This window comes from Cygnus atratus, chromosome Z (genome assembly GCF_013377495.2).
Source record: "Cygnus atratus isolate AKBS03 ecotype Queensland, Australia chromosome Z, CAtr_DNAZoo_HiC_assembly, whole genome shotgun sequence".
NCBI lineage: Eukaryota > Metazoa > Chordata > Aves > Anseriformes > Anatidae > Cygnus > Cygnus atratus.
The window spans coordinates 14,823,546-14,846,667 of record NC_066396.1 but is presented as its reverse complement, the minus strand read 5'-3'; the positions used below and the strand labels follow the sequence as shown (position 1 = coordinate 14,846,667).

General features: G+C 37.8%; 1 protein-coding gene across 2 annotated transcripts in view; it reads left to right on the top strand.

Annotated features, from left to right (window-relative positions):
• The window catches only part of OXCT1 (3-oxoacid CoA-transferase 1), an 89,252-nt gene that overhangs the window by 39,995 nt on the left and 26,135 nt on the right, over nt 1–23,122 (top strand). For both annotated transcript variants that reach the window (XM_050716286.1, XM_050716287.1), the window contains exons 8-13: nt 8,442–8,545; nt 11,208–11,319; nt 11,820–11,914; nt 12,417–12,465; nt 16,089–16,161; nt 16,923–16,998. In XM_050716286.1, coding sequence (XP_050572243.1) covers nt 8,442–8,545; nt 11,208–11,319; nt 11,820–11,914; nt 12,417–12,465; nt 16,089–16,161; nt 16,923–16,998 — 509 coding nt within the window. The remainder of the gene's footprint in view (nt 1–8,441; nt 8,546–11,207; nt 11,320–11,819; nt 11,915–12,416; nt 12,466–16,088; nt 16,162–16,922; nt 16,999–23,122) is intronic.

Sequence of the window (23,122 nt, the reverse complement as noted above, 5' to 3'; positions counted from 1 at the left end):
TTGTCTCCTGACCTTTAAGTTAAATTTCTTTGAATGCGTAGGAGATGAGATCTCTTTCAGTCTCTTTTCATTTGTCATTTCTCTGATATGAATAAGAAAATATAATCTTCTGTTGAGATTAAAGATAACTTCTTTAGGTTTCAATTCTTCTTGGTAATGTATGAACAATTTTAATAAAAAAAAGTCTGTTACTTATTTTTACCTTCTTGTCAATCCAATAGTTTTGAATCTATGAAAATAAGGAGTGAAATACAGGAATAATTTATTTAAAGCAAAGTAAATTTCATTTGAAAAAATGTTAAATGATATAATTCCAGTAGAGTTATTACTGTTAGCAGCTACACTGTTCAGGAATGGAAAGATCTGGGATGTGGTCAGTAACCTTATTCAGCAGATGTACCTAGTACAGGCTAAGCAGGTTCTTTTGCCATTAACAAGCCCTTAACAAATGAAGAATTTGTTCAATGACTGCGGGACTTAAAAATAAATAAATAAAATTACCCCCCAAGCTCTTCTCCCATTATTTTAATTGTTTGAAAACTACGTAATGTAATCTAAAAATTTATTTTCCAAAATTGACTTTTCCAGAGCTGAGAAATCAATTTTATATCTATTCAATGTGAATGGTTATGTTCCATTTATTGTCAAGAACTTAAGTACTGAATACAAATTGGGCACTTTATAATTAAAAGGTGAAAGTATAATTAAGTTCCAGTTTCTGTTGTCACTACTGTTACTCAGTTCAGTGTGATATAATTAAGTATTGGGCACTGTGAAATCACTCACTTCATCAAGAAAGCACAAATCACAAAACCCAATCACTATTAGTGTGAGTTTATTGATGACTTCAAACTATCAAAATATGTTCATATCAAAACAATCAGGTTTTAAGGTTTTAGGAAGCCTGCTGAGGTGTGCTTACTGCAGGAGGCTGGGTTAGTCGGCTGAATATGAGCCAGCAGTGTGCTCAGGTGGCCAAGAAGGCCAACAGCATCCTGGCCTGTATAAGAAGCAGTGTGGCCAGCAGGTCTAGGGAAGTGATTGTGCCCCTGTACTCGGCTCTGGTGAGGCCGCACCTCGAGTACTGTGTTCAGTTTTGGGCCCCTCGCTACAAGAAGGACATGGAGGTGCTCGAGAGAGTCCAGAGAAGGGCAGCGAGGCTGGTGAGGGGTCTGGAGAACAAGTCTTACGAGGAGCGGCTGAGGGAGCTGGGGTTGTTTAGCCTGGAGAAGAGGAGGCTCAGGGGCAACCTTATCGCTCTCTACAGGTACCTTAAAGGAGGCTGTAGCGAGGTGGGGGTTGGTCTGTTCTCCCATGTGCCTGGTGACAGGACGAGGGGGAATGGGCTAAAGTTGTGCCAGGGGAGGTTTAGGTTGGATATTAGGAAGAACTTCTTTACTGAAGGGGTTGTTAGGCATTGGAATGGGCTGCCCAGGGAAGTGGTTGGGTCACCATACCTGGAGGTCTTTAAAAGACGTTTAGATGTAGAGCTTAGTGATATGGTTTAGTGGAGGACTTGTTATTGTTAGGTCAGAGCGTGGACTCGGTCATCTTGGAGGTCTCTTCCAACCTGGATGATTCTGTGATTCTGTTGGTTATAGTTACTGGGACTTCTGGCTTGCTGGGTGTTAAAGCAATCAATCCCTCATACTTTTAATTCAGGTAGTGAATTTTACAGTTGAAAAATAGTGCCAAAATTCAAATGAATGAATTTAAGATGGCAAGAAAATTGCTGTCATCACTTTTTCTTGTAGATGCATACAGAATTATATAGACAAATGTGTGCAAATCATCATAGAATCACAGAATGGTTTGCGTTGGAAGGGACCTTAAAGGTGACCCAGTTCCAGCCCCTTGCCATGGGCAGGGACACCTCCCACCAGACCAGGTTGCCCAAAGCCCCATCCAGCCTGGCCTTGAGCATTTTCAGGGATGGGGCATCCACAGCTTCCCTGGGCAACCTGTGCCACCTGTGCCAGTGCATCACCTCCCTCATAGTAAACTATTTCTTCCTAATATCTAATCTAAACCTGTTCTTTTTCAGTTTAAAGCCGTTATCCTTGTGCTATCACTGCACTCCCTGACAAAGAGTCCCTCCCCAGCTTTCCTGTAGGCCCCCTTTAGGTACTGGGGCAAACAAACAATCAAACAAGCATTTCCATCAATTTAAGGGAGTATGTCAGTAATCAGTAATAGTTGGCAGACACTGATTTTTTCTTTGTTACCTACTTTGCAAACATCATGAGGAAAAAACCTTCAAGTTTTAGTTTTTACATACAGAGTCATTTTTACAGTATGTATTTACAGGTAGTATTGATAACAGGCATCTATTGCTGCAGTTGCTACTCTTCTGTAAAATCACTTCTACTGTATTTAAGTGAGTATGTGTAAGTGATTGTTTTATTTTGGATAAAACTGCCCAGTTATATGAAAAAAATAAAGGCAAAATACATTGTTTTAAAAATGTTATATTCTTACTATTATTCGTTTGAGAAATTTCAGTATCTTCTATCTTCTTGAAACTTAAGAATATTGTGTATCCTGGTAGTGCTATAAGTTGAACAATTTCTAAATTTCTGAGGAAGTATAATTCTATGTATATGATAGAGCTTTTTTGGAGGCCAGCAGCTAATTTTTTCAAATTCTTTCATTCATGCATACAAGCACACAACTTTACAGATAGACAGCTTTTGTAGATAATCAAGTATGCTTCCTCTTTTCTTTCAAGGTGTTATCCCAGAACAGTTATGCATGAGTACCAGGAGCAGGTAATTTAATGCAGTCTGTATACTTCTTTGCTGTCACTAGTACAGCATGGAGGAAGAGGTTAAGTGTATGGAATGGAGAGTGGCTGTTGCAGGGAACAGAGGCAGCAGGTACAGAGAAATGTGAGAAAAGAGATTAAGCCAGACGCAACTATAAGTGGAGGTAATTGAGGAGACAGAACAGAGAAAACAAAGGTTAAAGGAGTATAATCTAGCAGGGGATCCTGAATTATAAGAATCTATAGCCGCATGATGGCAAACGTAGGAGATTCATGTCAGTTTTGCTTCCATAATGTTCAGATATGAAATACTGGCAACAGGTCTCACTGTTTTTCTCTGCAGTGCTCACAGAGGATAAGTCTACTACTACCAGAAAATATTCAAGGTAAATAGAATATTCATTGGTACAGAGTAGACAAATCAGAAACAACTGCCTCCTATTCCTGTATTGCAAGAAAAGGAATCACCCAGTGAAATCACAAGACATAACGATAAATATTTTTCATGCTAGCTAAATCTGAGAAATGCAATGATATGATATTGTTTGGGTGCTGAGGAAACTATTAGACAAGTTCATAGTCCATCAGAAGCTATGAAACAAGGTGGTCTATGTGCAGCCTCTGACTGAAGAGGTTCCTAAACTGTAGGTGCTAGAAGCTGGCAGAAGATAGCCAGGAGTATCATGCTGTCTTTTAAGCTTCTGTTGTTTGCCGAGAAGGAGGCTTACTGGACTAACTGGACCTTTAGTGTGACCCAGATCAGTCTCATTAGCCTAAAGGTTCTCTAATAAATCTGCACTTTACGGATTTTTACTGTTCTCCTCTGTCTCGATATGCTTATGAAGAAATTTTTTCCAAGTCTGACATGAACACGACCTGGCTGATTATGACCAAGACATACCTTTATCAGATTACTGAGTAGTTGCTCACTTTTAGAGTTGTAAAAGTCTCTTCTTCAGGATGGAAATAGACTGATGGTTATTTCATTGCAATGGAAACTTAACAGGAATTGAAATTTCATGGTGTGGCTGATCTTAGAACCAGAAAAGTACAGCACAGAATTCAGAACATCTGTTTCATCTCCCTGCATTCAGGCAGAACTGAGTAAATAATAAGCTAATTTGCTCTTCCCTCTAGCCCAGTAAGTCTGTATAGTCTGTTCTTAATTTCCAATGACAATTTTCAGAGTATATATTCCATCATTTTACAATATCAAAGCTTTTTGTTATACTCAGTCGAAATAATTAAAACCAATTAAGACTTCTTTCTTGTTTGTATTAGCTATGGGGAATGGTTTATCACAGTTCCTGACTACCTTCAGTCTTCTCTGGAGTAGACAAACAGACAGAACTTTTTCTCATAGCTCTTTCTTTAAACTTTGTATTATTTTATAAGTGTTACAATGAATTTTGCAGCAACATCCTGACTCTTCCAGCACTGAACTGAAGAAGCACTCTAATAAGCTTGTCTCTAGCATCTAGGGGGGTAAATTTGTTTTATTTCTTCTGTTGTTTGTTGTCATGTTTTTGCTAGTTACGTTCTGCTGTGTGTTTTTATTATTTTAGTTTGATGAACTGAAAGGTACTGGGATAATGAAGACAGCGTTAGAGGAATTTAATAAAGCCATTTTAAAAATAAGTGCATAGGTTTTGTTAATCACCAACCCACTGCCCCCAGCCATCCTCATTGTCTCCCCCTATCCTGTTGTTGATATTTTTTTTTTGTCGTAATAAGGAATTATGTTTACCTGTCAGGTTATAGCTTACTATTATTAAAACTGAGATTTAAAACAGATATAGCTGAGAACATTTCACATATCATAAAGCACCTAATTAGGCAACAGGAACAGGTTAAAAAGTGAGTTCTCAAAGTAAACATTTTTTAAGTTTCAAGTTGTTTTGACATGAAAAGTTGTGTCATAACTTCCTTGCCAATTTTTGTTCTAGAACTGGTGTTTGTTATCTTACTTACTGGAAGTTCATAACCTTGAAGGTTCCTTTTCTCTCTCTAGAAGCCTTTAGAAATTCTGAGTTAAAACTTCAGAATACTAGCTGAATTTCCATAAGCAAAATTAAAACTTCTTTAAAAAGGGAAAGTGTATGAAAATTACAGAAGGAAGTGATATTTTGAAACAAGTGACCATTGATTCTATGAGTGCTGATACCAAAAAGAATGGCAGAAGGCTCTTGTGAATCATAGCAGAGAACAGCTTTTGTGTTCTGCTTGTACTTGCAGATAAACCAGTATTCAGAAATGTTTGAAATTATTCATTCTGCTCCCATTGTCAGCAATCAGCAAGATTTGCAAAGGTATTTACACCAAGGAAGGAAACTGATACTGTGAAACTCTTGAACCAATGAAAGGGTGTTTGAGTCATGAGTCAGAACCTTCCCAGAAGAGAGAACTCAGCCCATATAGTCGCTGGAAATTACTCTTTAGCTTCACCTGTGTAGCAAAGATGTGTTAATTTTCTATCACTTTGAGCTTAAGATTGAAAATGAACATGTGATCAAGACAATCTCAACAGTACCAAAGTATTTGATTTACTAATTCAAAAAAGTACAAGAGGTGAGGTGGTCTGCCCTGATTAGTTCCCTCTTTAAGTTTTGCCAGACTTTTTTTTTTGTCTCTTGGGCAGTATGTCATATGTGGATTTTAGATGTTTACATGGATTCTTCTCTGTGACAAAATAAAGCCTGAGGCAAATAGCGGAGAGAAAGATCAGAAAGATAAATAAAATGGAGAGTAAAACAGGAATAAAGATATTTCTTATAAAATTCATACACATCCTCTTAATTTTTAATATAAATTTTCTCCTATGTGTCTGCAGGTGGTTGAGGATTAGACTATGTATGTGTTACAGAAAAGACTTACAAAATAATATGCAGTATGAAAGGGAACTGAATATGCCCAGCTGTAGAGATGTTTATTTTTTTGATTATCATTCTTATCTAGAAAGATGCTTGGGTTATGTCTTGCATTGGTCACAGTAGTGCTTAGTAGAAAGTTATGTTGCTGGTTCCCATAGCCATCAGATTTCCCGTTTCAGTTTTGTTGGCCTAGCTTCATCTGCGGTATCAGTGCTGGCAACACTGATAGAGGTGGGCTGCCAGCAACCTCCAGTGTTTCAGCTGCAGCATCATCTAGTTTCTCTGTGAGCACAGTTGGGAAGGAGAGTTGGAGCAATCAGATCATATTTGTACTTTCTCAATGAGAGTTCTTACTCTTCCAAAGAAATGTGCTGATTAATTTTACTTGCAGAAGTGGATGATTTGTATTCTTGCAAATCTGTATTCTTGTATTACAGGCAAAATGGCAATCCCTTTTCAAAATTCCATTTTATTGTTACATGCATATTTCAGACATACTTAATTTTAATTATACTTGATGCTCATTTGACATAATGGTAGAACATGGAAATTACAGGACACCAGTAAGAATAGTAGAGGGCTGCCTGTGATCACAAAGGTGTGCCAGTCTGCAGGGATCCTTAGGCTCATTTAAAATCCCTAGGGCAAAATACATTTTGTCAGTGTTACACTCATTTAGGATAATGTACTGAGAAAATAAATAATTATGTTGATGGTTCTTGTGAGGAAAGGCTATCTTGCTGATGGCTGTTTCCAAAGAGATAAAATGCTAACCAATTAAGGGAGTGGGGTGACTAATAACAAAATCTGGCATTGTTTGATAAATTATTTATTCTGTGTATTCTACAGGGGGAGGGATGCAGTGTGTCAAGTTTTCTTACAGCACAATTCTGTTGAATTTGGTTGAACTGTGCCAGCAAAGATTTTGATTTTATAACCTCAGCTACTGAAGCAAATAAAAGTAGTTCTTTTTATGAAGGTGTTCAAATCAGTAACAATTAGTATTCCCCAGACCTAATTTTCCACCTGATAAATGAAGACAAACATAATTAGGCAAGGTGAATTTGGGAGTTCTGCTGATAGCAGATCATCTGCTTATATATAGCCTCATTTAAAAGTCAGTCTCCTGATTTTCCTCCCTTTGAGCATGTTGTGGTAGTAGTCCCAGCTCCTGGAGAACATCTTTAGCTGTAGGATTTTTCATCTTGCCCTGAGTTTGACTTGGTCTCCTTATTAACTTTAAAATGAATGTATAAAGTAATAACCTTCAATTTAGTGAGACAATTTAGAGAGGGTATAGATGCAATTGCACCATTTTTTTCCAGAATACAGTGGACTGAGTTTTCGAAATACTGATTTCATTGTCTCTCCTCCTTTTGTAAAAATTCCTGTAGCCTTGCACTTTCTGGATTTGTGATTCTGATATCCATGAGCACTGTGTTTTGTGTCACTGGCTGTTAAAGCCTCTTCCTTGCAACCTTTGCCTTACAGTATTCACACCTTGTCTCCTGCTGTCTTCTTACCCCATGGCTGTTTTTTCCATTTTTTTTTTTTTTTTTTTTTTTAGGGATCATCTTTTTCGGATCCTGTGATTTTCAGTCTGTTAACTTTTCTTCTTCCTCTGCTGCTTTTATGGTGGATTTGTTTTTGTTTGTTTATTGCCACACTGCTTGGCACAGTAGGGATGTAGTTGTCTACCAGATGTGCTATAGATTTTATTATTGATCACATTATGCAGTAACAGTAGGATGTTAAATTGAATTTTAAGTTCTTTAATGTTGCTTCTCTGGTGATGGCTGCTGAAAGATGCAACCCTACTGATACATCACACCCAGGGTCTTGTTTTGGAATTCTTGGACTTCTTTCAGATATTTCTGAAAGCTTAATTAGCTTCTGATGGCAACAGAAGACAGGTTGGAAGCTATTTAATTTCCTTTCAAGTAGATTATTTCAGATGTTATCTTAGATCCTTTGCTTCAACATCATAAATTTTCTCTGTGGTTTGATGAAGGTAGAGTCCCATCGCAGTGTCTGTCTTGTGAGTTTTGTGACAGGATGAGATGTGCTCTATGCACCTGAGATTTTCCAGGAAAAGCACCAGGAATGGCTCAGGCTGTGTGCTGCAGGTGTGAGGCTGTATCAGGGTCTCCAGTTAGAGCACCCTGAACTCAGACAAAGCTGGAAAGGAAAACCCCAGTCTGTTGCTCCAATTAGATCACATTTTAAATGTACCATGTGTGCATTGGTATCGTTCCATGCTGAATCTCTGTTTCACAAACTATAGAAACTTCTAGCTCTTTGAATCTTTCTTGCAGTTAATTATCACAGTTCAAATGTTTCTAATTTTATTTTTGAGTACACTGTGGAGAAACCTCAAGCCAGCTTCTGTGTTTGTATCCTTTAAATCCATGCTTCTTCTTTGTATTCTGACTTTTCTTGCCTGCTTATTGTTTCCTCCTGTTTGGATGTAAACTAGTTGTAGATACAGACAACTCTGATGTAACTTGACGTGGTATAATTCTTCATGGTGGTTGTACAAATTGTGCTGCAAAAAAAATCAACCATGTCCAATATGTATATAGAAATATCCTTTGAAAGAAGTCTGCTGTTTGCTGTGTATGAAAGAAGAGGAAAGATAAGCATCAAAAATAGCCTATTGTAAAGGGAATATCTGTTTTGTCCCATTTCTTAGTTTTCTTCAGTGGTTTGATCCGCTGTATATTTAACTGAAATTTAACTGCTAATGAATTCTCTAATTTAATATTGTTTGTAAATATTTTCATTTTCTCTTTTCTCTTTGTAGGTAGAAGAAATTGTTGATATAGGAGCATTTGCCCCAGAAGACATTCATGTTCCCAAAATCTATGTTGATCGCCTGATACAGGGAGAGAAGTTTGAGAAGAGAATCGAAGTAAGTAGCTCAGCTTCGTGGTCATGACTTATTTCATCTTGGGTTGTATTTTAGAATTTACAGCGTTCTTGCTGTAGCCACTAAGTTGTAGCAGCGAAAACCTGTCAAACCTAGGTACTGGAGCTTAGGTAGGTGCTTAGTAGGTAGATGGGGGTCTGAGAATTGAGTTTTGTGTTTCATGCCTCAGCCTCTTGGGTTCAATCCCTAAATAAGCTAGAACAACTGCCTGTGGGCCTTGATGACTTTATTGCAGTTGAAAATTTTATGATGGAAAATCCTTCTTCATTCTCCTTCCTTCTCCCAGTTCTCCATCTGTAGACAAAAGGAGAACACCAAGACTTGACAATAAGATACTGTTTTTTTCTACTGGGAAGCTTTTGACATGGTAGGGCCAGTCTCAGCCACTTCCATGCCTCGTAGTGAATTACATTACATTGCAGAGGTCCCAGAACCTTTCTTTCCTTTTCACTAAATGGGAACTTTTCTAGCCATTGGCATTTCTGCATAAAAGATATCAATAGTTATTACAGATTGCAGCAATAATATTCAAACACTGAAAGCTTCCAAGAAAATTACCATTATGTAATTTTGTTTCCTTGGCTTTGCCTCATTCAAGCTATGTCCCTCCATTCATTCTGGTGATGTGACAATGCTCTTAAAGTGCAATTAAAAATTACGTATTTCTCCAGTGTCTCCACAGCCTGAAGATGGGAATTATTCAAAATCTTATTAGAAGAGCTGGTAGAGGGCGAGATACATGACACAACAACAACAAAGAAACATTTCACAAAAAAAAAAAAAAGGTGCAGAAAGGAATTGTAATAATTAAGCTTTTATTATTAAACTGAAGTCAAAAAGTCCTACAAAGTCATACAAGGCCTTTTCTCTAAGTAAGCTTGTTTAGGTTAACATTAAAACATGCTTTTTTGTAGTTGTTGCATCTGCTCATTCTGCAAAAGCATGTTCCATGTTGTTGATTATTTGACTGGAAAGAGAAGTATCAAACCTCTCTTACATTTTTCTTGGGGTGTGTTGTGTTAGACTGCTCTGTTTCATCCTTTTGAATTGATACACTATTGCAGAGTTTAAAAGCTTTTAACTTGCATGGGAGAAATCCATTTTGTATTTAATAAAGTTCTGTTCTGATTACAGTTTGGCATTGGATAAAGAGGTGATTCTCTTCCAAGGAGAGACCTTTATACAAAGTACATAAGCTGCTTGATTTTCTTTGACTTGTCTGTGTAAGGGAGGATGGACACCTAGTCAACTGTCTGCTTTCCTATATGATTAAGAAAAAAAGAAAATGAGAAAGAAAAATGCTACTGTAAACTACACAGCAAAGTTGTAACAGAGATTAATTTTGTTTGTGCTTTGTGTTTCTTTGTAATTCTGGCAGTGCTCTTTAGTAGAATTACAGGAAGAAAATGGCAGATTTGTGTATTCATCCATAAAAGATTATCCATAAAAGATTAGGAATGAGAGATTAGGAAGTGTCTGTCTGTATGAAAGCATTGAGTATAAGTGCTAAGAGGGAGGAAGACTAATAAAGAGCAGCAAGCCTCTTGTAATTCTTACTGGTAGTGGTTCCTGCCTAATTGAGCTCAGGCTTGTTCACTCTGTTAGGGACTCTGTCTGTGTCATACTTTCTACCCAACCTTCTGTTTGCTGGAGGAAAATCATTGGTGATTGTTACTAATTTTTCCATAACACAATTGTGAAGCAATTCTAGGAAAAATAGTTGAGTCATAAAATAAAGTCAACAGGAATTTCAAGAGGACTAATGCTGTTCCTGACTGCCCAAGAGGAGACTGACTTCCAATATAGAGGAAAAAAAGATACAAAAATTCTCTTGTGCTGATGAAAAGGAACAGATGATAATTTTGCCAGATTTGTCAATTATGTCCTAGTGAGGAGAGAATGTGAGGACACAGTGGGTACAGGATGTGATGTTGTCCAGATCAGCTTTATACCTGTGGGGAACATGCATGAAGAACAGAATTTATGTAAAGAAATACCTACAGAAAGGTTCATACAAAATTCTTGAATGCTGGGCATTTTCACATATATGTGATTTTGAAAGCATCGATTTAAGGCCAGGAAATTTCAGGAAAGAACTTCAGACAGATTTATGCAAGATTGTATTGACTTATTTCTGCAAATGTATTTGCCTAACTCCCATTATCTTTACATGACTGGCAATTGTCTGTCTTATGCATGTAAATCCAGAATAGCACCATTGAACTGAATGAATGCAGAAAGAGAGTAGTATTTGAATTTTAGGCTGACATTTAAAAAAAAGTCTGTTCAGGTATCTCTGGGGCAATGAATCTCAAACTTGCTGGTAGTTGCGCTAATGCTTGGTGCCTTCTTTCACTCTTATTCTTCTTAACTAGTTGCATCTATGTATCGCATATCTTGGCAATGTAGACAACGAAATAACATTTTGCTCTAAAGCTATCATTGGGGCTATCTGATGACTCTATTGGCTTGGGTAAGATTGAATAGATAGACAAAACATCATTCTTTGTAAGAGATGGATAAATAACATTATTCTTAGATGAAGTATCTCAGTGCAATTACAGATCAGGCTTTTGTGTCTTGAGAAGCAAGAATCTGGATGCTAATTTTTGCTTATGGTTATTTTGTTGTTGTTGTTTTGCAGCGCTTATCAATCCGAAAACCTGAAGACTCAAAAGCCAAACAAAAACAAGGAGACAATGTGAGGGAGAGGATCATCAGACGGGCTGCTTTGGAGTTTGAGGATGGCATGTATGGTATCCTCCACCTGTGCTATAGGTTAAAATGACGACTTGATAGACTAGTACTGCAGCTGTTTTTGTTTAATGAAAGTTAATTAACATGCTCTTTATTTGTCTTTCTGAGAGCCTGAAATTCTTGCATTTTAATAACACTCTGTTGAAATAGATGGGATGTTAAAGCATAGGATACCTGGAGTCTTTATTCAGGCATATCTACAGAGCTTGTTGCCAGTTGAATGTTTCATAAGAATTTCTTTTAAAAGTTACCTACATTAGCAATGGAGCTTCGTTGGACTGTTTTTTTTTTGTTGTTGTTGTTTTTATTTAGTACGTTGACACAATGCAGTTATTTCAAATGACAAAATAATTCAGAACAAGTGTGAGGCATCCAGCTAAAAAATAACGTGTTTGTGAAGACAACAGTTCTAATGGTAGTCCAATAATAATTTAATTTACTTTTTTTTTTAGTTTACAGTAAGTATATTCCTGTTTGCACCTTGACTGATTTTTGTCAGCTAATCTGGGTATTGGAATCCCACTGTTGGCCAGTAACTTCATCAGTCCAGACATAACTGTTCACTTACAGAGTGAAAACGGAGTCCTGGGTTTGGTAAGGATATATCATAGTCCCTTATCAGCAATACTTACTTTGCTGTGCCGCTAGGTTCTATTCCCCTCTGCTGCCCCCATCCTGATTATAGTTTTACTAGAAATCATATTCAAGCACATGCGATATTGCATGATGGTAAAACTTGAAGGGAATACTATTTTTGCTGTGATAAAGCTTTATCATATTACACTTGAAGACCTCTTTCTGAAAAATGTCTTTCAGTTTGGTTAGGAAAAAAAACGCACAACGACAGCAAAAAAAAGCACTCTGGTTATTTAATGATTCTAACAGCCTCTAAACAATATATCCATCAGTCTTGATACATTAGTTGATGTAAATTTTGTCTTGTATCGTCTCGGATAGTGTTGTGCTGAAGAGGAAAAAAATGGATGTTTGTGATGATCTGTTTTCTGCAATAAGCATTAGAAATAATAAAGCAGTCATGAATTGTATCTCAAAGATGTTATAATATAAAGCTGACATATGTCTGTGTTATTGTCAGGGTCCTTACCCACTTGAAAGTGAAGTAGATCCAGACCTGATTAATGCAGGTAAAATCTTTTAAATCAATTTAATGTATCGAAAACGATTCTTCATTGTTAATTTAGAATTTTTCTTTTGATTTGGCATTTGAACAGAGTCCTGGTTTATTTACTTATAAATATTAACATATTTGGCTTGGTTTAGTCTTTGAAATGAAGGTTGGCTTTGATCAATAGAGATATTTAATATTCTAGTTAGAGAGCTTATGCTTTTGTTCATTTTAGTAGCTGCTGAAGGGAGCTCTTTTCCAGGCCAGTCAGTAAAGAGTACAATTTTCCTTTTCAGAAGTGAGGTTGTTTAGTGGAGCTTTTACATGAATATGGATATTTTTTCCCTGTTCCTTTTTGTGTTATTCTAGAAAATGTTTTTCAATGATTTATGGGTGGGACATGTTTTTAAAGATTCTGTAAGTAGTGTCCTGGCTTCTTCCTGTACAGTGAATTGTGTACATGATACCTGATTGTATGTTTGGGGAGGGAGCTGTAGCCAGGGCTGGGGGAAGGAGCTTGCTGAGGGGCCAGGCATGCTGGAGGGCTGCTTTCCCTTTTCTGGGGGGTGGAGTGTAGGTCCCAGGTTCTGAAGTGAAAGCAGGGATGGGGAGGCACACAACAGAGCAGCAGGTCTGGGACTGCTCTGTCTGGAGGAATGTTCCTTTACCCACAAGTATCACCTGCTATGGCTCCTCTGTATTCCTCCATCTGAGCTTCACACTGCTGCCTGCTGTTTTGGGGCATTTCACCTCAGAAGCAGCCATAAAATGCAAAAATACAAACTTGTTATGGTTTAGTGCATCTGTCCGTGATCTCTGTTGTCTTAATTGGAAGTTGTACTCACATCTCTTCTCTATTTCTACATAAGACTAAACCTATATATTGCATTCTGACAAACTGAAGTAGGCCTTTATATATTCTTACATGACGCCTTATGAATTCTCATTGATTCTAATGATATAGAATATAGACCCATATCTGACAAGCTTAGACTTATTTTAAGTCTCTCTCTTTCTGTACGCGTGTATATATGTGTGTGTGTGTGTGTATATATATATATATATAATGTAGAAAGCACCTTTCTCTGTCTCCATTAGGTAGTCCAATTAAATTCTGAATTTAATTTAATATCATGGTACAGTCCAGCAATTGTTCACTGACTTGAAACTTTTGCTACCTGGCTTAACTAATTGATACCATTATCATATTGCTATGTTATTTCTCCTGTTGCTGTATTATGTTTTAAATAAGGAGCTATTTAAGGCCATCTTCTGATTCGACATCAGAAATTATTAAGGAATCGAGTCCAGTGTTTCAACTGTTGAGACACATTTTATGAAGAAAAATATCAGGGGCATATGGAAGCTGACTTAATGATTGAAGTTATTTTGAGGGTTTAAATAAATATTGAAGGTGTCATTGTAAGGAAAAAAACATATTTAGATAAAAAATATTTATCATAAAAGGTAAAATAATATAGACCCTTATTAGAATTTAATGGTAATTTCTAATATGAGTGCATTAGAAATGAACACAGTAACAGAGTGATAATGGGGAAAAACAAGCCAAGAACTTGATAAAGACTGAAAAAATGTTCTGCTTTTATATGGACATCAAGATGATCTTGTTTATGACAAATATTTTTGAAGAGAGAATCTTGCAGGTAGCATAAAACATCAGAATGCAACATGGAAATCAGATTGTTCTGGTATTGGTAATTTAATGTTAAGCTCCTTAACATCTTTCTCTGAAGCTGTGATAGACAGAACACAAGATTAGGTGAATCTCTGCTCAGTCACCAAAACTATTATTGATATCATAGCTGAAACATGCAGAACTGTTGAACCCCACTGACACTTAGTTGGATTAAGACCACTCTAGGTGCTTTTCAGCCAAATTTATAAAAACGTTTGAGAAAAAAATAGAACCTAAATTACAAAGGAGTAAGATTTAATTCTGTTCTTGTTCATGGCCTGAAAAGTAGCAGTATCAGCCCCAAATTCCATGTTTTCAAAACAAACTCAAGGTTGGGCTCTTGCCATTTTTTTATCAAATGTAATTACATTTTTCTGAAATAAGTTTTGTTGTTTGTTCCATTTTCTGAATGTCTCAGTTAGAGACAGGTTATCTTGACAGTAATTTCAAGGTAGATTCTGTCCGCCTTTCAGCAGACATGTTTACAAACACTGACTTCTTGAAAGCATTTTCAAGAACTGGGTGTCCTGGTTTCAGGTAGGACAGAGTTAATTTTCCTCCTGGTAGCTGGCAGGGTGCTATGTTTTGGATTAGAATGAGAAGAGTGCTGATAACATGCTGATGTTTTAATTGTTGTAGAGCAGTGCTTACACCAAGCCAAGGACTTTTCAGCTTCTCGCTCTGTCCTGCTATCGAGCAGGCTATCCCGGAGAGGGAGGGCGGAGGGTGAGCGAACGGCTGTGTGGTGTTTGGCTGCCAGCCGGCCTAAACCACAACACTGGGTAGTATGGTGTTCTTGTTACATTGTTCTTTGGCCCTCAGCCTTTTTCTTCTCAGCACTGTCCTAGCTCGTCTCTTTTTTCTGAGGTTCTCACTCCATGCAGCTTACAGGCTGCATCATCTCTCCCATTCCTTGAGTGCCTGGTAGGGCAGGACATTTCAGGCAGTCTCACAGCTGCTCTGGGTGTTTGCATGATGAATTCTTGTGATCAGACTGCAAGCTTGCTTGTATAACCTTAATTCTATTTTTTCTATCAAAATTTTATTTCCTCACAATATCTTGGTGTATATTATACACCGATTGAACTCAGTTAATTATAACAGGTAACTTAGATCTCGGTTTCAACTTTCCTACAGTGTTTCCTTCCCCTTTCCCATCCTTTTTGTTTCCTTTTTGTCTTCTTTTTCCCTGTTTTCTGGAAACTGTTTAATGATTTCTCTTCCCTGCTGCTGTTATCTGACTTTATCTTCTAATGTCGTCTGGTGCTAAAGTCTGTTTTTTCTCTAAAATTTCTCATGCTTGGTGGATAATTCTATCCACAGCTGTGTTTCTTTTGACTTTCCATGGGCACCCTAAATACATGGTTGATCCTCAGACTGATTCAAAGTACTGGCAGGAGAGGAAAGAGAGGGCTCTGGACAGAGTCAAAATAAAATGTTTCCAAGTATGCTCAATTGCTTAGCCCAAGAACAGTGAAACACACAGAAGCCCTTTTTTGCACTAAAAGCAAGATTATTTAAAGCAAGATCATTTGTTTTTCTGTGTTCTACGTCATTATCAGTGTAGACTGTGTTGAGCCTGGTCTACTCATTCTTCTTTGCAACCTCTTTATCTCCTGAAGATGCTCTTTTTTGGTTTTGGAAGAGAGTTACCTCTTGCTTTTTCTGTGGATAGTGCAGAAAGCTGAAGTCCACAGAAATTTCTTAACCTCTTGTCTCAGTGCTGCTTTGCTTGAGACTGCTGGTGGTCAAACAGTGGCCAACCCTGTTATTAAAAACTGTCACAAACTGCTTCCTTGTCCTTTGTGATTGATTAGGTTTACATTCTTAAGTGTAATTGGGTCCATAGTTGTACAGAATCCAACTTGGTATTCTTGGTTAATAGCTGTAGCTTCTTTTGTCAAAGAGACAAAATATGTACAGACAATATCTTATTTCTTTTACAGGTAAGGAGACAGTCACTGTTCTTCCTGGTTCTTCTTATTTCTCTAGCGATGAATCGTTTGCAATGATAAGAGGGTATGTAACAACACAAACCCTGATCGTTTGAAACATGAAAAGAATAAACTTAGTCAGTGGCTGAACTCATTAGTAATTCTTTGAAATGTGGTTAACATTTAACAGCCTGCAAAATGATCATGGACTTAATCAGTGACGGTTTCTAGAGTATTAGGTCTAGCTATTGGAAATCGAAAAACACTAACTAACAGATACCATAGTGATGTTTGTATCTACCACCCCTGGCCATATTTAAACACATTTATAACTAGGTTTTAACAACTACTTTTTGGTCATTTCCAAGTATCTAATCTGTGCTTGCACACTGTGTATTCTCTTTGTTCAGCTTGCGACTATGATCCTCATTCCTCCTCCCTAATGGAAATTCACCATCTGCACCTGTTTTTTGTTTGTTTTTCGGGAAGGAGGCTGGATGCAAACAAACACTAAATCCTAATGGCTCTGAAAAGATAATGAGTGCATGTAAATATGTGAAGGAGTGTACTTAAAAGTATGAGTTCAGAGCTGATTGTCTGTGCATGCAATTAACCAAAACCAGACAGAAACAATAACATTTCTGAGGCTCAGTAAGCAGGCAGGAAAATTTGCAGCAGTGATGTATCTAGAAGAAAACAAAAACCTATGAGTGACAAAATGGTTGCTAAGTCTGTGGTATACCATTTTAAAAGTGTTGCAAGGAGAATGTGGAAAAAAAATGTAAAGTGTTGCGGGCTGTTACTTGAATGTGATATGCTAATAACACGCTTTCCTTCTCTTGCCAGAGGCCATGTTGATTTGACGATGCTTGGAGCTATGCAGGTGTCTAAGTACGGTGACCTGGCCAACTGGATGATTCCTGTAAGTAGACGTTTGTATAACTGACAGTGCACCATATTTAGGATAATATAAACATATTTGTAACTGAGAGTCAGGGAAAGGAGAAAAGGCTTGAAGCAAAAGCAGTGTTGAGAAGATGGGTCAGGGCAGTCCCAAGTAGAAATACAGACTGGGAGAAGTCGTCATTGAGAGGAGCCCAGAGGAGAAGGTCTTGGGAGTATTGGTTGATGAGAGACTCAGCATGAACTGTGCCTGCAGCCCAGAAAGCCAACTGTATCCTGGCCTGCATAAAAAAAAAATCGTGGTCAGCAGGTTGAGGGAGGTGATTCTCCCCATCTACTCTGCTCTTGCAAGACCTGGAATCCTGCATTGAGCTCTGGGGTCCCCAGTATAAGAAGAAAATGGACCTATTAGAGTGAGTCCAGAGGAAGGCCATGAGCATGTTAGTGGAGGGCTGGAGCACCTCTTCTGTGAAAAGAGGCTGACAGAGTTAAAGTTGTTCTGTCTGGAGAAGAAAAGGCTCCAGGGAGGCCTTACAGTGGCCTTCCGATACCAAAAAGGGCCTACAAGAAAGCTGGGGAGGGATCTTTTGCAAGGGCATGTAGTGATAGGACAAGGAATAATGGTTTTAAGCCAAAAGAGGGTAGATTTAGATTGGATATAAGGAAGAAATTCTTTACTCGGGGTGGTGAGGCACTGGCATAGGTTGCCCAGAGAAGCTGTGGATGCCCCATCCCTGGAAGTGTCCAAGGCCAGTTTGGATGGGGCTTTGGGCAAACTGGTTTGGTGGGTGGTGTCCCTGCCCATGGCAGGGGGTTGGAACTAGATGATCTTTAAGGTCCTTTCCAACCCAAGCCATTCTATGATTCTAAAAAAAATAATAAGAGGACATGCAACCTTGAGGTTAACAGTTTTCCTTAGATACCATTGTCACCAAGCAGTAAAATATAAGAAGTCAGCCCTCTAAAGTTATGTTGGTGCTAAGTATTGTGAAAAACTAAACTTGATTTATGTAAGCTGGTTTTTCTTCCTTTTGGGTCTATGCCTTTAAAAAGTCAAAATTTTCAGCTGAGGCATGATGCTTTTTCTTGAGAGAGCAACAACTCTTGTATAGTTGTAACTGAAGAAAAACCTTTAAGGAAGGTGTGAAATAGTGTGGAGCTCATCGTATAATCATAGAAAATAGCCTGCGTTATTTTTCTTGCTATTCTTGTCAGTCTCAGCATTACTATTTTGAATGCACCTAGAAGGAAATAACTCATACTTGTGCAAATAGTTCTGCAGGTTTCAAACACAAAAATATAAGCCAGTCTCATTATTATTTAAGCAACTGATAACATTAATCCATTATTTGAACACACTTTAGATTTTAACATCAGATAACATATCTATTTTTCATATCATTTACAAGTTGGATATTTTCAATGGCTTTCAATACGGTACTATTTTTATCAGAATTACCTGGGGGGGGGGAAAAAAAACATTTTTAGCCTGGTTTGTGGTATTTAGAGGTACTCTCATAGGCGTGGTTTAATATTTTTTTTAATCTCTCCATATTTTCATTTCAGTTGTCAGATAAATTCTCGCTTCTGTTCAGCTATGTTGCCTTAGACAGACATTCTCTGTAAGCTTTTGCATAAAAAAATTCACTATATTTGCATGTCCCTATACTTGTATATTCAAGATTACTGAAGTGTTGAGATTTTCTTCTTTCCCAGTCCTTTGGTCCTGCAAAAGCTGTGTTAAATGTTCCTGCACCTGGTAAAGCCTTCTTTTTTTCTCAAGGTATTTCTGAAAGGCATATTAGAAAGCAGAAAGGGAGTGGGCTAAATTTTAGGTAGGAAGGATTGTTTTGGTTTTTTTTTTGCTTTTTCATTGCCTTTGTAAATTGAAGAGTCTGGAGAAGCATTCTTCAAAATATCCAAGTGAAAAAATAGTAAATGATCCCCACTCTATAATATTCCTAGGAAATAAGCAAAAATGCATGTGGTAGCCAATAAGTTGAAATGTTCAGGGGGAAAAAAAAATCTTGCTGATACATCAGTAGATAGTTTTTTCATTCAAAAAAAAAAGCCTTTAATTTCAACTGACCAAATTGATATCTCAGGATATTAAATTTTACACAGTTGCATCTATGCTGAATCTAAAAGCTATTAACTAGAATGTTTATTCTTGAAAAGAGTTATCATGACCAGGAGCAATTCACCACTTACTTTGTTGATTTCTTTCATTTTACTTTTTCTGTTTTGTTTTATGTCCCCACCCCCCCAAAAAAAAAAACAAAACTATTGTTCTACATTTCCAGTTTTATTTTAATTTTGACCTCATCTCCCATTGGCTTTTGGTAGGCTTTTCCTGGTGTGTTCTGAAACTGCTTACTAAGCAGTATTCTGGGTTGATAAATTACAAGTATTTATACTTCATACAACAAAATATGTTTGGACATTGCTTAAATATTAAATCCAAAATATTTTTTTGCACAGGGCAAAAAATCTCTTCAAAATAAGGCTCTTAGTTTTTTTTTCCAGAAATATTTTACCACAATATTTAGTTTACTGTCCAAAGCTTCTTTGATTCCTGTCAGCATCAGTTTCCCAAGATAAGTCATAATTGGAGACTATCAGAATTGTTTCTGGGCATCAACAGACGAGCATTTTGCATTAGCAGAAGAGATTCATTTACAAACATGTTTCCTGGAACGTTGAAACATTAGGTTGTATTCTAAGTTTTTCTCAAGACCGTGGAGACTTGTGTATTCTTTCCTTTAATGCTTTGTTCTCCAGATGATTCTGACTTGAGATTTTGTATCCATAATGAGGGCATTATTTATTTTTCATATCTGGCATTGCTTATGAAGATGTGTCTCCATTCCGTTCAGGTTTAGGCTTCCCTCAGATTTGTGAAAAAACCTGCTTTCAAAATTGGAAAGTGTGAAATAAAACTTTGGGTAGCTTTCTTTTTTTTTTTTTTTTTGTTACCTTTTGAGGTGTACCTTTTTACCATCATACACCATGTGGACCACTGTGACTTTTTTGCTGACCTCATTTGGCAGTCGTATTTAACTTGGACTGTCTGCAAAGTGAGTTTGTATTTACTTGTGAGTAAATACGTTTGACACTTCGTATATATCCAATCAGAAGCCTTTCCAGTCACCAAACATTTTTCCTTTGGTTACTTTATTTTGAGATCCATTGGTAAGGTAATTCTTAATCTGCTTTACTGTGCTATTAGTATCCTACAGTACAAGTTTTTAAATTTTACATTTTTAAATATTGTACATCTTGAGACAGATGGAAATACTTTTCTCTATCATATTACTTATCACGATGACCAAATTACACTAGCAGCTGTTGGGAAAGAAGGTGTTAACTGGATGGGATTAATCAATGTAGGCATTCAGGTCTCCCTACTTCTCCTGTAAATATGGCGATAAGTTATACTTGATCGATTAGAGTGAGATGAACCTATTTTTAGTCACAAGATTTGTGTGGGGTGATACAAAGATCAAAGATGGACTTCGCTAACAGCGTAAGGCTTCCTTAAGCTGTATTTTATTGTATCATTTTTCACTCAGCTTTTCAGTTAGGCTTAGTTTAAGTGTGATTTTTTAGTGTCTTTTTTTTTTTAATATGCTGTAGCCTTTGAGTTCTTGGATTGATGGTATTTGCTATAATTTCAAAGGCAAGTAATAACTCTAAATTTCATGTTTTGAATATGTACTATCATGAAACTATCCTTTCTGTCCCACACTCGAGCTCTAATAGATGTATGTTATGTATTTGCTTGCACTTGCTATTAGGAACTGAACTAGGAAGGCTCATTGCAATAATTACAGCCCTTTCATATCTGCCAATTTCTAATGGTGAGGAAGGCCCTGTGACTAAAGGAAGACTGAGAATATTCTGAGCATGTGTAATAAACAGTGGTGTTTACTAGGTTACTTCCTAAAGAAGTTACTTCCTAAACCAGCATTTATCGAGAGATTTGTTGCATTGAACAAGACTTAATGGCTTCTTCTCTTCCTCCCTCTGATATTTCTCAGACTAATGAGAGGGTTTCTGGGGAGGGAAGGAGAAGAAGGTGGCAAATTTCTGAGGAGCCCCTGGGAACAAAGTGCAGCTAGAATAAGGTGTCCAAGAGAGGTGGAAGAGGAACGCTGAGGACATGGCTGTGGAGCAGAGCAGACATACCAGAGCAGATGGGAGCCATGGCTGCTGGGAGCTACTGGTTGGAGCCATGCTTCACATAATGGATGAAGGACATAGTATCTGGCTTTTGTGTTTCTCTCAAGCTACTGCCAGAAGTTGCTGCAAGCAGAAATTACTGCATCTTTGCAGAGTAGCAGCATGGGCTGTTGCAGTCCAGACTTCCATGCCAGCATCTTAAAAGTTGTGGTATTCTCCCCACCCATATTTGCTTTACCTGTAGTTCCTTTCTACCTGTGTGTGGTGGTTTTACCGTGCTAGGCAGCTGAACACCACAACCACTCTCTCACTCCCCCTCCTTAGATGAGGAGGGGAAGAAGTAAAGGAAAGAACAACTCACAGGTTGAGAAAAGGATGATTTAATTAAAGGAAAAAAAAAAGAAATAATTATTAAGGAAAGATTATTATTAACTAAACAATTTAACTAAACAATTAACAGTTTAACTAAAGGGGGAAAAAAAGGAAAGGGGAAAAGGGAGGGGGGAAAGGGAAAACTAAACAAAACAAAGGCTGTGTGGAAGTGCAGAGGAAAGAAATTACTCTCTACTTCCCACAAATGAGCGATGCTTGACCACGTCCTTGAAGCAGGGCACGTAGCCGGTGTTAGGGAGGAGGACAGACGTTTTCACAACGAGAGCCCACCCCTCCCTTCTTCCTCCTTTTTCCACCTTTTATTGCTGAGTGTGACATCATATGGTATGGAATATCCCTTTGGTTGGTTTAGGTCAGCTGCCCTGGTGATGTTTCTTTTCTCACATTTTTGCCCACCCCTAGGGGGGTTAGAGAGAGTCCTGATGCTGTGCCAGCACTGCTCAGCAGCAGACACAACACTGGTGTGATACCACTGCTGTTCTAGCTACGAGTGCAGAGCACAGCATTGTATGGGCTGCTGTAGGGAAAGTTAACATCCCAGCCAGACCCAGTACACTGTGAATTTATGGGACCCTCCTGCTAGAAGGGTTTTATGGGAATTTCTGCCACCTCTCCAGTGGCTACACCTTGCTAAGAAGTACTGCTTTTTTTTCCACAGCCTTTTTGATGGAAGGTGTATAACACTGATTGCCACTTTGACATGTATTAGAGGCTAAGCACAGGTTACCAGAACTTCTGAAATGTTGCCCTGTGACACCAGAAGTTCTGTTTTATCACTATTAATTATTAATTATGAGCATTAATGTGCATTTCAGTACATCTCCTAGCCATTACACACCATTAATAAAATAACTACTTGTATTGGTGGCATGGTTCACCAGCAGAAAACTGTTGTACTACAGCTGGAGAAGCCCTGCAGCTAGTTCGAATATGAAAGTAAAATGAATGAAATTTCTGTGACATCACATTTCCTGAGGCAGAAATGTACTACAGATGAAAGGGAGGAGTATCACTATAAAGCTCATCATTCATGAGAGGGTAACATACTCTTGGCTGAAGGAAACAGGAAGGGCTGAGGTACTCAGCGTCTTTGCCTTAGGCTTTAGTGGCATGGTCTCTATGCCTGGTGGTAGAATTTGGGGGAAGGTGAGTAGTACTCATCGTAGAAGATAACTGGTCAAGTACACATATACCAGTCCATGGGGCTGGATGGGATACATCTGATGACGCCAAGGAAATTGGCAGTTCCTGAACTGTCAGGCTCAAAGGGCAATAATCAGCTGTTCAGTTAACAAACAGCAGCCTTAGGGATGATGCTGGGACTGATACTATTTTACATCTCTACTCCTTGCAAACAATATAGACCAAATACAATTTTGAGCAAGAAAATTAACTCTAGCTTTGTATATTACTCTGCTGGAGTATAAAACTCATATTTTAATAGCTAAGGTAATGCAGTTAAGGGGCTGAACAAGAGGACAATGTAATTTGTTCAAGGTAGCTCAGTTTGGTTACATAAACATGGTTCATTCTTGGAGAAAATGAATAAATCATCCTTTAATTTAGAA